At 31.9% G+C, this 17,172-nt stretch overlaps 2 protein-coding genes across 4 annotated transcripts in view; one reads left to right on the forward strand and one right to left on the reverse strand.

The window, feature by feature from the left end:
* Nucleotides 1-588: 588 nt before the first annotated feature.
* On the reverse strand, nucleotides 589-12,638 carry LOC134714779 (F-box/WD repeat-containing protein 5-like). Its single transcript, XM_063576337.1, has 8 exons — nucleotides 12,499-12,638; nucleotides 10,071-10,203; nucleotides 9,132-9,377; nucleotides 8,392-8,575; nucleotides 7,367-7,506; nucleotides 5,632-6,296; nucleotides 2,522-2,734; nucleotides 589-1,209 (listed from the first exon to the last, which is right to left on the reverse strand). Exons 1-8 carry the CDS (start codon nucleotides 12,525-12,527, stop codon nucleotides 1,011-1,013), a joined length of 1,809 nt encoding a protein of 602 aa, XP_063432407.1. The 5' UTR covers nucleotides 12,528-12,638; the 3' UTR covers nucleotides 589-1,010.
* Nucleotides 12,639-12,859: 221 nt separating this feature from the next.
* LOC134714782 (phosphatidylinositol 3-kinase catalytic subunit type 3-like) overlaps nucleotides 12,860-17,172 on the forward strand; it is an 80,872-nt gene continuing 76,559 nt past the window's right edge. For all 3 annotated transcript variants that reach the window (XM_063576341.1, XM_063576340.1, XM_063576342.1), the window contains exons 1-3: nucleotides 12,860-12,976; nucleotides 15,689-15,877; nucleotides 16,640-16,783. In XM_063576341.1, coding sequence (XP_063432411.1) covers nucleotides 12,906-12,976; nucleotides 15,689-15,877; nucleotides 16,640-16,783 — 404 coding nt within the window. In that variant the 5' untranslated portion in view covers nucleotides 12,860-12,905. The remainder of the gene's footprint in view (nucleotides 12,977-15,688; nucleotides 15,878-16,639; nucleotides 16,784-17,172) is intronic.

Raw genomic sequence — 17,172 nt, forward strand, 5'->3', positions numbered from 1 at the left:
AAGTTATTTAACAGTAACATAATCATGCATGGTCTAGATCTATTGATATCCCATAACAATCATTGCAACATTATTTCCAAATACTAATAAAAGTTAGAACCATGGCACAAAGAAAACAATACAGAAAAATTCTTCACAAAATAATGGACAATCCACATTTACAATTATAAGGGTATTACGAAAAAAGCTTGCTTTTGTATTTTGAAAGATTTAATAAAAAGCAAATTATCTGTAAATGAAACAGTAGTCATTTCTGATTTGATTAAAAATGAAGCCGATTTTTGCTTCCTTGCAACAAAAGTCTTGTTTGTATTTCAAGATAATTGATAATGGTCACAATTTTCAGACTTACAATTTCATTCAAAACAAACATTTTTAAATTTCATACAAATAATTTGACAGCATGATGAAACAGCCTTTTGTTTTGGCGTTACTTAAGAATTGAATGCTTCTTTTTGTAAATTTATTGGGGTGTAAAAGCGTTGACCGAAGTACATTTTGTATGAGGCGCGGAAGCGCTTCATTCTAAAAATGTACGCACGATCAACGCTTTTACAACCCTATAAAGTTACAAAAAGAAGCATTCAATACTTATAATTACATTTTTTAGCTAGGATTATAAAAACACGTTTTTCATGAAGTTTAAATTTTAAATTCACCTGTGCACTTTATTGTGGGATCTCGTGTCATCATGAATGAAATGTTATTGTCTCATGCAATTGCTTACGGAATAACATGTGATGTGCAATTAGCCAATCAGAATAACGTATTATAATGAAACATACATCTAATGTAATTATTCTTCTATACATTCACATGTTAGCAATTTTCTTGCCAGTGTTAAATTGACTTTTTACATTGAATTGCAGCACTATAGTAATACAACAAGGTCTTTCTTCAAAGCTGACATATTGTTTAATTTAATCAGATTCAACACATTTTTTTATCTGACAGGGCTTTGTCCTTATTACTCAAATCGCCCAATATCTTTCAAGCTTTATATCCTTTTATCAAACTCGCCCGAAGTCTTTCATCAAAGCTTTTGACCTCCAGATTTTGATTGTACAATCATCACTTACAGTTACTAAATATTCTTGGTTAGCAGGGTTAAAGCCTACAGCATTGACAACACCAAATGAATGTTCAAATGTTGCCAGATTAACACAATAATGTTTGTCCCATAAGTATCCTTTAGCATCCTCACTTCCACTGAAAAATAAAATATAGTAGGTTTAATTTCTTAATAATACTATCAATTAGAGCTCATTTCCTAATGCATGTAGAGTTAGACTTTGGGTTGCTTGCTTGCTTTGTTTGTATATTGTATAATTGTAATTTGGATATTAATAAACATTAATTCAAATTTAGATGCTGTCAATTCAGAAATTATTGTGTGCATTTATTTTTGCGATTTTGTCATTTTGGGCTAAAATGCGATTTTTATTTTTGCGATATTGAGAAAAATCCTGTTTAATTTATATAAAAAAATTACAAAATGCAAGTTTAAATTATTGCAATAATAAACCGGTCGCATTTCTAGCAATTATTTCTGAATTTACAGTATAATATATGTAGAGGTTTAACAATGCCTTTTGATATTGTTTGCAGATATCTATATGAATTACAATGCTTGAGCTATACGTTTATACAAACAAAGCATGCAAGCCAACTAAAGTCTTACTCTACAAGCATTTGGAAATTAGCTCCCATTTATTTCATTGGTATCAGTTTAAGTGGTTGTTTTAAAAAATACTATATTTTAATGGTAAATAATTTTATGGTATCATCATTTGCTTCTAATAAAGTAACTAAACATTTGAAATTTAAATTTGTCTCCCCTTACTCACTTAATCTACCAAATATTTATATATTTATAAAAGAATCAAAATGTGCAGTGAAATTTTCATAAGTGGGGGCCAACTGACTGACCTAAGAGGGGGCCCGCTCCAGTCACACTTCAGTGATTCCCTATATAAGCAACCAATTTTTTTCCCCAAAGGGGGGGGGGGGGGGGTCCCCCTGCCTAAATCCGCCTCTGATGTGTACCTACAAACTATTGTACTGATAGATATTTGATATTTGTGAAAAACTATATTGTCTTCTACGTCTATTGGTTGTTTTGTTGATTTGGGATCTCCACTCCTTTTTCATTTTCAATGCAAAGATTTTACAACTAATCAAAATAAAAACAAGCAGGTAGCTAGACACTGAAGTAACATCCCCCCAAAAATAAATTAAAAAAAAAAGAAAGAAAAATTAAACCTTTTGGGCTACTACGTTAAAAAAACACCAAACATAAGTTCATGTAGATACTTAATAAATTCTAGTCCAAGCATGCTTTAGAAACCAGATATTTATAAGAAAAAGTCATACCTTCCAACATAATCTGATTTATAAGAAAAAGTCATACCTTCCAATATAATCTGATTTATAAGAAAAAGTCATACCTTCCAACATAATCTGATTTATAAGAAAAAGTCATACCTTCCAACATAATCTGATTTATAAGAAAAAGTCATACCTTCCAACATAATCTGGACTAACATCAAGAAAAACAAAACAACACATTGTTGATGGGGAGAATCCTTTATGACCTTGATATCGTCTTCCAGTGTCCTGCAGTGTACAAAGGTCAATAACTCTGATTTCTATTGAAGGTGACAGGTCAGGGGTTGCCCAGGGGTCAGTTCTATCAACCTTACCAATCCATGGTCTACAATTCAGGAACAAATACCTACAAAAAAAGAAGTAAATTGAACATTTTAACGCCACATAATACATGTATGTTACCCGCATTTTGATTGGATAATGTCACTAATTTTCGTGGCATCAATTCGCTGGTGACATATGACATATTCTAAATGTTTGATTTGAAGTTGTTTTTTGTCTGTTTCTTTAGAATGGGGATAAAAATATTGTATTTTAAGCTCTGAATGCATCAATTAGTGATTTGATGGTTAAATATACCTGTTTACTAGCAGCGCTATTACATATTCTTGTGTTTGCAAGAAAATTGTCTCTTGTTAACATGGTAACTGTAATCTGTATGATTTCACAAAAATTAAAATACATCATGTAGTTTAGGGCCTATAAATTTAGTAACACTTTGCTAAAAATAAACGGGTGAAAATTTCTGTTTCTGTTTAAAAGTTATAGTTTTTAAAATTTTGTGTTTTGTATCAAACATGAACATGGAAATGTCTTAAAAAATTCATATCTGTACATGTATAAGGCCGTTTTTATTTAATAAGTTGGTTTACGGACATCAGCCCAAAAAACTTAGGGTAGGAGGAGGGAAAAAAAATAAATTTAAACTAGATCTTTCCAGTTTTTTTTTTTATTTGGTTTACGGATATCTGCAGGGCTCACACTTCTTCAGAATTATAGGGAGAAGTGACTTCTCTTTTTGAAACTGATAGGGTGAAGTGGTGAGATTTGAAAGAGAAGTGCTCATTCGTGTGGTGCCCTACAATGTTTGGATTTTACTATAGTATAAAGGGTCATATGTAAATAATGTTCTTTTAATATTGTTCAATTCATATCTGAGTATACAATTAAAGTAACATTTCAAATCAAAAGTTTACTTAGGTTCTTGTGAGAAACTTCCAACTAAATATTTAATATCTAGCACTAAATTTATTTTTTTTATTTTGAAAAATGTAAAGAAATTATAATATATCAATTACAATTTAATTCAAAACTATCTTAAGTATGAAATTCAGTGTTTCTCATAAAAAAATATATAAGTTATTAACCTGGTCCATAATATATTGATATTAGCTAACTGTGATAGTCTCGGAGTTAAGCAACTTTAATCAAGTTTGAAACAAATTTAATCCATAAAAAAATATAGGGAATTATAGACACCAATCAATTAGATGTAACTAAAAGTCTCTTAATGCATGTGACATACATAATTTTTCCCTTTGTGGTCAATATTCGTCTGTCAGCTGTTTCGCCGGTGCGTCCATAATAATTATTGTAAAAGTACGGATTTCGGTCTTAGCTGGTCCGGTTCAGATCCGTAGTTTAGAAATCGGTAAATGGCGGACGAATGCAAGAAAATTTACAAAAATAAACGATGTTTGACAAGTTATTTGGAAAGGAACATGACGTTTTTAATGCAATAAATGGATTAAACATTTACTAGAGGCAACTTTTATCACGTTTAAATGAAGTAACAAACTTATTTTGCCGTCGAAATTTAGGTTGATGTACGTTTTCGAGTGACAAGCACCGGAACTAGCAAAAATGTTCGAGGTGCTGAGTTGTATTTTTTATCAAATAAACTGCTACACACTGCAAATACAATGCTGCAGCCTCTTTTCTTAAGATAATGAACCGTTTATGTCTTAATTTCTTAAATTATCAATAAAAAAATGATGTTTCATCAACTTGTTAAAAATTGAAAATGTCCGATGACGGATGCGACTGGTATCGTCAAGAACAGGGCGACCTTTTTTCGCTTTTGGGTGTCAGGGAAAGCTAACCAGTCACGTTTCCGGTGCACTGGTTTACGATTTTTTTAATGCAGTAATAGGAACCAGAATACGAAACGTAAACACAAAAATTCCGTTTAAAATTTTCTTAGTAAATCGATAAATATGAGGTCGGCGGAAATAATTTTTAAGGACAAATGTGCGTTTATTTTTATTTGAATTAGCGAAAATTCGGGTCGGCGGATCCGTAAACCAACTTATTTAATAAAAACGGCCTAAGCATGTATATTAACATTGCACATTTAGATAGTGAAGGATTCTGTCAAAATCAGGATTGTTGAAAGTTGAGTCCAGGGACTGTAATTGTAATACAATTTATCATTTCAGTCATAATGTCCAAACAGATCATATTGTTCTGGTCACTTATACCTGTTAAAGTTTCTCCCTCATTTTCTTTAATCATGTTTATTGTTTTATAAAGGTTATAACTATGAGAAACTTTGAAATTTGCTAAAAAAATTTCATTTAAGCTCACAATCTGCCTCCGAAAGAGCCTTCAAGCATATATTTTTGTTAATGTCCTTTTTTTCAGTTGAACTAATACAATGTAATAGGAAAAATATTGGTAATATATCGAGAAAAAAACCCAACTAAATTACAGAAATCACTTAAATTTTACAATTATTTAGTTTATGTACAGCTTGTGTGAAAACAATAATACAAAATATAGGTTACAAATGAGTTAAAAAAGATATTTCAATTTAAACGTCAAAAAATGACTTTTTTGCACCAAAGGGAGATAATTTGGAGCTTTTTCCATGATATAAACATTTTTAAAGTCACCTGTGGCCAAACCAAATTGATTTGTCTGGGTGATTTTTGTACCATATTATAAAGTAATGCAATGTAATAACTAATAGTGTAATTAATAAAATTTGTTATGAAAAAACTAATGTTTAATTTTTGGCTGAATTTGATGTATCCGCAAGCCTCCTTAAGTTCAAGTAATTTGTTTTTTCAGAAAATTCCATATAAACCTGATAAAGGAGATTGATCTGGATCTACTGATAAATTTTATTGTTTGAGATATGCTGTCACTGTTTTTGTTTCAAAGATATACACCAAATAATGTGAAATAGCTAAAATGTGAAATTGCAAAAAAAATAACTTTCACAATGCAAATTAATAATACCTGTGATCATTTGACAAAGTAAGACCTGTGACATGTCCAAATAAATCTAATAAGTTGTCTGGTTTGTCTGATATTCTTATAGGCCGTAGTGTTATGTCATTGTTACTAAAATTGACCACCATGTGACTTTCACCTTCCTGTACCGATTCATCTGATGGACTCATGGGTAGATCTAATACTGCAGGAGAAACATTCTTAAATCCTAATTGATGTAAAGCTACAGCAAATTCTCCTGTTACAAAAATTAAGTTACGATTAACATTTCCATTTTGACATTGATTACACAATGATATATGATACAGAGAATTGTTCTCCTTTATAGCACTAGTTGAACTGTATGAACATGAAGCACTATTGTTTTTATCCCATTCATCCCCATATAAAACACTGGGTGATTGAACAGGATGTTCTATGTCTGAAGTGAAGAGTGTTTGGTCTCGTTTAGGAATTTTTCTTGGATTTGTGTCTCTTTCTTGACTAGCACATTTATCACAGTAGAGTTGTGGTCCCTTGTCACCATTAACAGGAATATGAGCTACTGTCAAAAATTTAATTAAACTAGCAGTTTCACTACAAAATGTAAACAGATTTCTCCCTGTTCCTTCTTCCACTTCAGGGAGATTTTCACTTTCTTCACCTTTTATCTCCACAGAACCATCTGGAACCTTTAGAAAAGAATCATATTTAAAGCCATTTGAATTGATATTTTATAGTGTGTCTTTCTATATTGAGATGTTACACTATTGTTAGGTAAGGGTGAAGGGTGTTTACTACTTAAACACTTTAAACCGGGTGTATTCGATTGTACCTATCCTAAGTCAGCAACCTCATGTTCAGTAGTTGTCATTTGTTGAGGTGGTTCATAAGTGATTTTCCTTTTTTATATAGATTGGTTTTCTATTAGAATGGTTTTACATTAGTCATTTTTGGTGCCCTTTTCCTTGCTGTTTGGAGTGAGCAAAGGCTCCATATTGAAGACTGTACTTTGACCTATAACATGTATAATTGTTTTTTATTTTTACAAATTGTGACTTTGATAGAGAGTTGTCTCATTGGCGCTCATACCACATTTTCTTATATTTATAAAAACATGATTTGAATAGACTATTGCTTGCATGTTTTTGTTTGTTTGAGGAAACTCTTTTACAACTTAATCTTTTCCAAATAACGGTCCGAACACCAATATTGCAACTTTTTTTTTGTGTCTAAACAGAGTTTTGCAATAACTTACAAGTCTGAATAGAATTTTACTAGTCTAGCATATAAAACTAGTGGTAAATGGTGAAGACTGGCGTTAGATTTTAATAACTTGTTTCAAGTTAGTTTTTGATGTTTTATTCATATAAGCGTTTGGTAAGTGATTAAAATGTTCTGTCTTCCAATGAATAACAAGAACAGAGGAAAATATGTGGGTTTTAAGGAATCATATAAGGATTTTGGTAAGAAATCACATTAACTTCAAATGAATGATGTATGGCTGCTTAACGTCTTGTGGTAATTTTACATACATATTCAGACAGATAACATCCAGTCAGGGTAATACTTGTACAAGTATTTTTTATTTACTTGAAGAAGTAAAAAAAAGTTATACTTAGATAAGAAAATTTTTAAATATAAAGTACAATTTTCATGTTTGTTGTTACCTATATATAGCTACAGGTATCAAGAAATTTGGTGTTAAATTCACTTTATTGAAGACCCTTAAATTCCCTTTATCTAACACAGTAAGACTTACATCAAATGATTCTATCTGTACAGTAGTAGTGAATCTATCTAGACTGATCTCCAAACAGCCTCCAAGGAATGTGCTATTGTCCAGCCAAGATCCAAATAACTGTGATGGATCCATGGATACTACACGGATAATACGGAAATCTGATATGGAAATTAAAAATGGGTTGAAATAATATAAGATAACAAATTATAATAATTTGAAAGAAAATAAACAATTAAAAATCCCGCCTCGTTTCAGAATATTTTGTTCTTATGTTGTACTGTTACACCACTGTCTCAGTTTGGTGTAAGCATACATGAGTCTGTAATTCAGTGTTGTTGTTTGCTGATGTAAATCATATTCATTTTATTGCTTATTGTTTTGTAAATAAATCAGGCAGTCAGTTTTTGGCATTTGTCATTTTGGACCTTTTATAGCTTACTATGCAGTATGGGTTTTGCTCATTGTTCAAAGCCATAAGGTGACCTATAGTTGTTAATTTCTGAATCTTCTGTTTGGTAAGAGGAGTGACAATTTTTTTTAAACTTAAATGTTCAAAGTTGTGTTTGGTCAGATCAACAAAATGTTTTCTTTTGAAATCCAAGAGTTAAGGTTATTCATCTAGACTTGCCAAATATACTTTTTACTAGGCCCCAGGCCCCTGCAAACATTTGCTCCAATCTTTTGGTATTTTTCGACATCTGCTGTTTCTTTGACAAGATATCTTTTTATTCATGTTTGATAATTTATAGGTTTATCCTAATCTTTTAACAATTTTTTTTTTGCCATTTATGTTTTAAATTTATCTTGGGACTTCACACAAATATGGTTATCACTGAACTAGTATACACATTTGTTTAGGGGCCATCTGAAGGACTCCTCTGGGTGTGGGAGTTTCTCGCTACATTTAAGATCCATTGGTGGCCTTCAGCTGTTGTCTGCTCTATGGTCAGGTTGTTGTCTCTTTGACACATTCCCCATTTCCATTCTCAATTTTATTAAAAAGTTTAAATTTAGATGGAAATATAAAAGATATGTTTACCTACCATGAGGAAGAGAAATAATAGCAACATAACCTCTTCTGTCCATAAAATCTGTTGTTTTTACACTGGAAACAAGTAATAACGTGTCAATCTGATTAAAACAAGAAAACTGTGTGAAGTCCCATGACAACAAATCACGGAAACTTTTAGTGTGTTTGATCGTTGTTGGATCACCTACATTCCAAACCTATAAAAAAAACCAGAAATAAACTCATCATAAATACCCTTTTCCTGTACAAATTATTATGAATAAACATGTACCATACAAAATGTGTAGAACATTGCAGAAAAAGCCATACAAAAGATTACTATGTACACCAGAGTTTTTTTAAATTTATAACTGCATTATTAACAAACTCATTCTTACAAATATTATGGATACTGTCTAATACAATTATATAAAAAAATGTTTAAATAGATCATCTAGAAATTATGAAATTTTTAACAATTGTTGAAGAGTGTCTGGTGAACTTTTAGTAATATTTTATCTCTTTGCAAATTGCATTTTCAAAATACCAAAGTGTTACGTACCATTTCATTTTTATCAAACATGTTTATACTCAGATTATCTTTCAGTGCACCTTTTTGAAAACATTTCATTACCAGGAAGACAATAGAATATATAATAGAAACAGGAATGTGTCAAAGAGACAGCAACCTGACTAATAAGCAGAAAACAGCCATCAAAAGGTCTTCAATGTACAATGTAGCAAAAAATCTACAACTAAGAGGAAAATACTAACTTTGATAGTAGCATCTTTTGATGTGGTACAGAATAACTTGCCATCATGAGAAAAGCTGACATGAAGTACTTCATCATCATGGTCTGTCAGGGTCTCACTCAGATGGATGGGCGAGTGAAAATCCAAACGTTTGTATTCACCCCTCCAGCTTTCTTTTGATGGTGGTAACTTTTGATTTTTCACTCCCCATTTAGCATTTAACAGAGATTTCCATAAGCTTTCATCATTTGTAACTCTGTTCCAATCCTATTTCAAGTAGAAAATGTTTTAATGACACAATATGATATGAAGGATATTACATATAACATGATTGAAAGACAGGCAAAGGCATGCTTAATTTATATTGCAAGCAAAAATCAATCAAAATCTTTAATACAATGTAATTGTCTCGGCATCACAAAAAAAAAGAAGGTTATAATCACAGGATATAGATAGTATTTGTAGTAAGTAGTACAATAGTTTGATTACCATGCACTTTTGATTTACATCCTGTAGATTAGATTTATTTTTTCATTTTTTAGAAATCTATCTATGATAGAAAATATTATGATGTGACCTTTGGTAGATAGTTGTCTCATTGGCAATCATACCTCATCTCCTTTTGTTTTTGTTTTTTTTGTGAAATTATGTTGAAGTCAAACTCTTGTTGAGATATACGAAAATATTGGCTTAACATAACACAAGCCATAATTTTATTTTGATTTTTCATTTCATATCTTTTCATGTAAAACATGTGCAAATGTTAAAAAATTATGACTGTTTTCTACAAATTACAATGTATATGTATGAAAAATTCATACCTTTATTTGGATAATCATTTTCTACAATCATTTGTCAACAAAGCTGGTGTTCATATTTTAACATAGTCAAAATATAAACTGACCAGAAAAAGTAACATACAATGCCCTTACTTGTCATTGACCAATGATCATATTTTACCTTGCAGGTTTGTGAGGAGGCTGTCAAGTGTTTCGCTTCTAAGAATGAGAATATATGAAGCAGAATAGAATCAGGACATTGCTGCCAAATACTTGGACAGGAATCCTCATCCTCTTCAATTTCTGTTGGACTTCTGTAAAAATCAAAAATCAAAAATATTGACTTGGCATTCCACAAGGTCATGTTTTTTTCTGGCTGTTTATGACGTCTTTACACTAAATCCATTGTATGTTGGATGTGTACAGATTTAGTGTGTAGTCTTAGAGGCATAATTTTTTTATTAGTTGTTAGTGGCTTTGAACTAGCTGTCAGATAACTGTGAGTACTCTCAGATCTGTTCGTTGTGTCTTTTTGTGTCTGCATTTATAAGCACCCGGCCACGTCCACTTTTATTTTTTGTCTATCTGATGAGTTGAGCCTTTTTCAACTGATTTTTATAGTCTGTTTCTTAGGTTGTACTGTTATACCACTGTCCCAGGTAAGGGGGAGGGTTAGGATCCCGCTAACATGTTAAACCCCACCACATTATTGATGTATATGCCTGTCCCAAGTCAGGAGCCTGTAATTCAGTGGTTGTCATTTGTTTATGTGTTACATATTTGTTTTTCATTAAATTTTTTACATAAATAAGGCCGTTAGTTTTCTTGTTTGAATTGTTTTACATTGTCTTATTGTGGCCTTTTATAGCTGACTATGCGGTAGGGGCTTTGCTCATTGTTGAAGGCTGTATGGTGACCTATAGGTGTTAATGTTTGGTCATTTTGGTCTTTTGGGGATAGTTTTTTATATTTAGTATGAATCTTTGAAATTAAGAAGGTTTATGTCATGTATGTGATATACAATTATTTAAAAAAAAAAAAAAGAGATGAAAACAAAACTGAACATCTGAATCAAAAGTTTAAATTTCATTTTTTATCTACATCACATGATCATATTTCAGGTGCATCAGTAGAAGTAGCAAATGATAAATACGGAGTTCTGAATGGATATATAATTATCAGATGCATCTTGCTTTAGACATACATGTATTGTAATTTATTCTATTACTTATAATTGTGTATAATGTGTTTTACATTTAATTTCAAGTTTTTCTAACTAATATACATTAAATGCAAGTTAAAAAAACATTATTCACCATTCTCTTCACTGAATTCACACAGAAACATACATTGTATTGACCCAGATTCACAAAATCAGGAAATAATTGATATTTTTTGTGTATCTTTCATGCTTCATTCCCAATCATAAGACAGTTTCTTATCAAATTTGATGCAGGTTCATGTACGCGTAGCCTACGAAGGTCACTTTTCCCCGCATGCAGGAACGTGCCAACACTGCCTTAAACAGTTTAACAGTTAAATTAATTAAGACACAATTCAACAATGATTAAGTTTCATTAGGTGTTCACTTATTCACAATGTGAAGGATTGCTTATTTTGGAGTGTGTACATGTTCCTTTGAAGGGACACTAAGCTGTCAAATTCATGTCAACTGTTTCTGCTTGTGTCACACAGGCACTTGTATCTATCCATTGGAAGACCCACTATCAACGTATATCCGGGTCTGTTCGCGCCTATTCACATTTGCACCCACTCATGTTTGCCCCCTTTCACTTTTGCACCCTACATGTTCGCGCCCAATTTCAATTGGTTTTGTGTATCTAATAATTATAGCTTTGTAATCCAGTTTTGGCAAGTGTATTCTAATATTTGTTGTCATTGTCTCAAAATAAAGAGAGACAGCATTTTTTTTTATGTTGAATAAATCTCAATCATGTTATGGATAGTGTATTGTTATAAAAAAATCCTTTCTAAATAAAGTGGGATTTTGTCATTCTGTCAATGTTTTATTTTTGTGTTGAATAACTCTTAATTAAGTTTTGGTAAGTGTATTGCTATAAATTTGTTTTATTGACTTGTTTCAAAATAAAGTGAGATTCTGACTACGTTTTATTTTGTGTGTTGAATAAATTTTATCATGTTTTGGTTATAATAGTGTATCGTTATATTTTATTGTTTCAGATCAAAGGGACCAAGCTGTTAAAAACAATTATATTTTGTGTTTTTCATTTAAAATCTTGAATGTTTTACTTACACCAAAGCAATTTTAATTATAACAACAATCATGAATTTCCAATTATTCAACTGGAATTTGATTTAAAATTGGGCGCGAAAGTGTAGCGAGCTAATGGACCTTGGGTGCAAACGTGCGGGGTGCGAATGTGCGGGTTGCGCACGTGTGGGGTGCGAAAGTGTATAGGGCGCGAACGAACCTGATACCAGAACAAGTGCCTGTGTTGTGTCAACTTGTGAGTAATGTAATGTTTTATGATTTTATACGGATTTTGTCCTCCTTCACAGGTAACACCTGCCTCATATTAAGATGTGGTAAAATATATGCATTGACAGCATGGAAAAGTTTAAAGTACCTTCTGTCTTCAACACAGTGAAGAGGCATAATTTGATGTCAAAATTTATCTGACAGCTCTCCCATAGTTGAAAAAACATGAAATCCTTAAAATGTTTGAGAACATGTGATTCATTAAGAACTTAAATTGGTCTGGTTCAGTGAAACGCTTAAAGTAAAAAACGGTGTCGGGGAAACTATTTACATTAAAAAAAATCTATTTACAAATCAATAAATCTGTTTATTTGTGAGGGAAAATAGATTTTTTTTAATTCATAAGACTTTTAGCTTGTTTATCCTCTATACTTTTCATTCTTTTGCCTTTTAAGCTTGTTTATCCCTTCGATTACAAATGTATGATTTACAGATTTCTGTGCCATCACCGCTTTAATCAGTAAATTACTTCCCCTGTATTTGACAGAAAGTGGGATGACAGAGCTGACAGACAGATTTAATTATGTTTACAGTTGTGATCTTGATGTCAACGTTCAGATCAAAATGTATTCAATTACTCATACTTTATTTTAACAAAAAATCACACAATTATTTAGGAAATCTTACATTTCAAGGGTTTTCAATTTCTCTGAAGTGAAGGTTGAAGGTTTGTTTGGGTAAACAGTCATTATGATGCAGAATAAATTGGGTGCAGGAACTACATTCAATGTTTATTATCCCACTGCGGATGAATTATCATGTTGTGATTGGTTTAAAGACGTCACATGGTGACCCCCTATGCGACTGTTACGGGGGTTAGTAAATTTCATAGGGGGTTTTGTGATGCATTAATGGTGACGTCATCTATTAATGTTGTTGTGTTTCATTGTTTATTTTTCAACAACACGCAGCAGAAAAAGTCTAGCGTGTGATAAATTCATTATAAGGTTAACTACTGACCCCCTAAAGATCCATAGAGGGGGATTTTATTTACCCTCTATGGATCTGTTGGGGGTCAGTAGCAAACCATATAACATATAATAGGACCGTAAAAACTTCAGCAGTCTTAAATTGATATCATGTTGTCTTCGTCAGCACCAACGTCATCTGAAGACATTTGGTTTTCGGACAATAACTTAGTCATATACAAGTCATTTTGTAAGTAAAAAGAAATCTATGAAATTTAAACACAAGCATTATAACAACAAAAGCAAGATTAGGATTGTTTCTGAGGTTATGGTCCAAACAGTTGAGGAATTAGTGGCCAAAAAGGGCCCTTATTAGCATTTTTCTCGTATCCAGACAATACACCTTATTGCTATTTGTTTGCCAATTTACTGGACTTCACACAGACTCCTATAAAATTTTGACAACATAATTCCAAATATGGGATGCCACAATGGAAAAGTGAATGTTGTATGATATCAATAGTTCAAGTGGGAAAGATTCTTGGGTCAGGCTGGACAGATTTCCAAATAGCAATAAGTTCTTTAACTTGTGGAACGGTGTAAGAATCTCTCTGGAATTATACAAGTTTCCATACCACAAATGTCAAACGAATGATAAGGATTGGCTTTTAGGGGTAATAGCATACACTGTGAAGAAATTAGGGGCAAAAAAGGGGAAAACAAGAGTTTTCATGGGTAATGGGCAATTGCTTCAGACAATTTAAATTTAAAGGCAGTGTAAGGGAGGTAATCCAAACACAACATTATTTTTTGTTTACCTCCCTTTCACTGCTTTTAAATGATGCATAAATATATGTTGTATTGTCTTGAGATTTTAAGCTGTCAATTTAATCATTACTACATTTTTGTATTTGAAATTGCTAATTGGAGCCATGATTATGTATATCATTTTCTATTTTAAGACTTTTATGATGTAATAAAAGTATTCAAATGGTTTATTATGGTTGCAAAACCTCCATTGGAATTTGCATTGAGATCATATCTTACATGAAAATGAAAATGATATACATAATCATAAAAACAATGCCGTATTTGGCAAAACCTTTTCAACTTTTGATCTTCAGTGCTGTACAACTTTGTACTTTTTTCACTTTCAATCTTTTACATCTGGGCGTTATGTATTCGGGTTTAGTTTTCTGTAATTAGTTAATACTTCAGTTTCATTATGTATATCTCTTTCATATTCATTTGATAAAATTTACTGTTTGCAATAGCATGAATTGTTCTATTTAATAAGAATGTTCTTATCCCGGGCATAAAAACAAAGCCGTATTTGGCAAAACCTTTTCAAATTTTGATCTTCAGTGCTGTACAACTTTGTACTTTTTTCACTTTCGATCTTTTATATCTGAGCGTCACTGGTGAGTCTTGTGTGGACAAGGCCTATTGAATTTTAAACCTGATGCTTTTTGTTATCTATTAATCATGTTTTTCTTTGTCTAATATGTTCTCCTATTTATTTGTATTGTAGTCCTGTAATATTATGTTGTCATTTCAATGTTATATTCAACTTTGCCATTAAAGTGCGAGGTTTGGCATGCCACAAAACCAGGTTCAACCCACCACTTTTATTCCCCTTTAAAAGTGTCCTGTACCAAGTCAGGAAGATGGCCATTGTTATATTATTGTTCGTTTCTGTGTGTGTTGCATTTTAACGTTGAGTCGTTTGTGTTTTCTCTTATTTTTGAGATATTGAGATAAGACGTGGCACGGCACTTGTCTATCCCAAATGCATATATTTGGTTTTGATGTTATATTTGTTATTCTCGTGGTGTTTTGTCTGATGCTTGGTCCGTTTCTGTGTGTGTTGCGTTTCGGTGTTGTGTCTTTGTTCTCCTCTTATATTTTAGTTTGTTACCCCGATTTTTTTTTTTGTCCATGGATTTATGAGTTTTGAACAGCGGTATACTACTGTTGCATTTATTTGCATGACTTAAGGGAAAGATTTTTTTTGGGGGAAAAAGGGGGAAGGTAAAAAAAATAATAGTGGGAGGGAAAGAAAAAAAATTGGACTGGGGGCACAATATTTTTTCCAGACATGTCAGATTTCAGAAATTTCTCTGAATATTTCTTTTTTGGCTAAACAAAGGGGAGTATTTTTTTTTTTTTGGAAGAGGGGCTGGGGTCAATTAGCAACAGCATAGTGTATTGCACAATAGCAAATTGACACCCTCTGAACATTGGACCACACTCAACCAAACTGGTTTTCTTGATATAAGATTGCCACTAAAATTGTCAGTTATTATTTTGGTTCCTAGCATTGAATTTAAAGAAGGTAAAGTTTCTAACAATAAACTGGACTATTTGTAGTGGTACATTGGAAGGAGAGAGACAGAGGCCAAGTTACCAAGAACTTCTGAATGATCCAATGTTAAAGTTCTCTGGTGCGTATCAGGAAGGACATTCTGACCTCTATGTGACCTGTAGAATCTACTCAGATGGGCGACCTTTGTCACTGGCAGTTAGTACATCATACAAAGCTTTTAGCACTAGATGGAAGTAAGCTCTATATCTTTAATTACTGACCAATATATTTTACATTGTTATAGAATTGCAAAGTTAAAATTGAGAATGGAAATGGGGAATGTATCAAAGGGACAACAACCAGACCATAGAAAAAATAACAGCAGAAGGTCACCAACAAGTCTTCAATGTAACGAGAAATTCCAGCACCCAGAGGCTTCCTTCAGTTGGCCCCTAAACAAATATATACTAGTTCAGTGATAATGAATGCCATACTAATTTCCAAATTGTACACAAGAAACTAAAATTAAAATGATACAAGACTAACAAAAACCAGAGGCTCCTGACTTGCATGATCAATGATGTCAATTTGCATATCAAAGTTTATATCACTATAGAAATTCAGTTTCAAATATCATGTTGATCAATGTATTACAAGTCTTTTCTCTCATTAATGTTAAATTTGTTTGATAGAATAATTAATGTTGTGAAGTTTATTGAATAATCATTGATAATTGTTTTGATAAAAGAAATAAGAAAAAAAGAAACTATTTCACAACTATTAGTATAATAATATGGATGTGTGGTATGATTCATGTCAGATTGGTACGTTTTTTTCTGCATAACAATGCATATAAAAAAGAAGATGTGGTATGATTGCCAATGAGACAACTATCCACAAAAGACCAAAATGACACAAATATTAACAACTATAGGTCACCATACGGCCTTCAACAATTAGCAAAGCAAAAAATTGTTTGTGAGAAGATTTATATTAGACTTATACATTTATTTTAGTTGGAATGAATGGATCACTTTGCCATTGAAGTTTAGTGACTTACCGCGGAATGCTATGATGGCTATGACGATATGGGACATCTATGGTACCAACAAGGCTATACCAGTAGGGGGAACAGCCATCAGTCTGTTTGGAAAAAGGGGGTAGGATTTTAATGTTTACATTAATTACATGAATATTGTATTTCAGCTAGAGTCTCTTGAGAGAATTTTGTATGTGTTTATGAATTTATTCACCAAAGTATTAAAAATATGGCTGATTTGTGATTGACATAATTTTCAAATGTATGAACATAGAATAACCATGATACAGAACAACATTTTAGTTGTTTGTAGAAAGAAAAAAAGAATTTAATTTGAAAACCAAATTCCTTTAGAACCATAACATCTATACTAATCTTAGCATCTTTGTTTTCTTACACACATTGCATTTTATGCATTTACTAGCCTTGGTTCAAAAGTTTTACTAAAAAGAATTTCTAAGGGATTGTTAAGTAAAGCAGGAAAATTCCAATGCAGTGATTTAAACAAAT

This window comes from Mytilus trossulus, chromosome 4 (genome assembly GCF_036588685.1).
Source record: "Mytilus trossulus isolate FHL-02 chromosome 4, PNRI_Mtr1.1.1.hap1, whole genome shotgun sequence".
Taxonomy (NCBI): Eukaryota; Metazoa; Mollusca; class Bivalvia; order Mytilida; family Mytilidae; genus Mytilus; species Mytilus trossulus.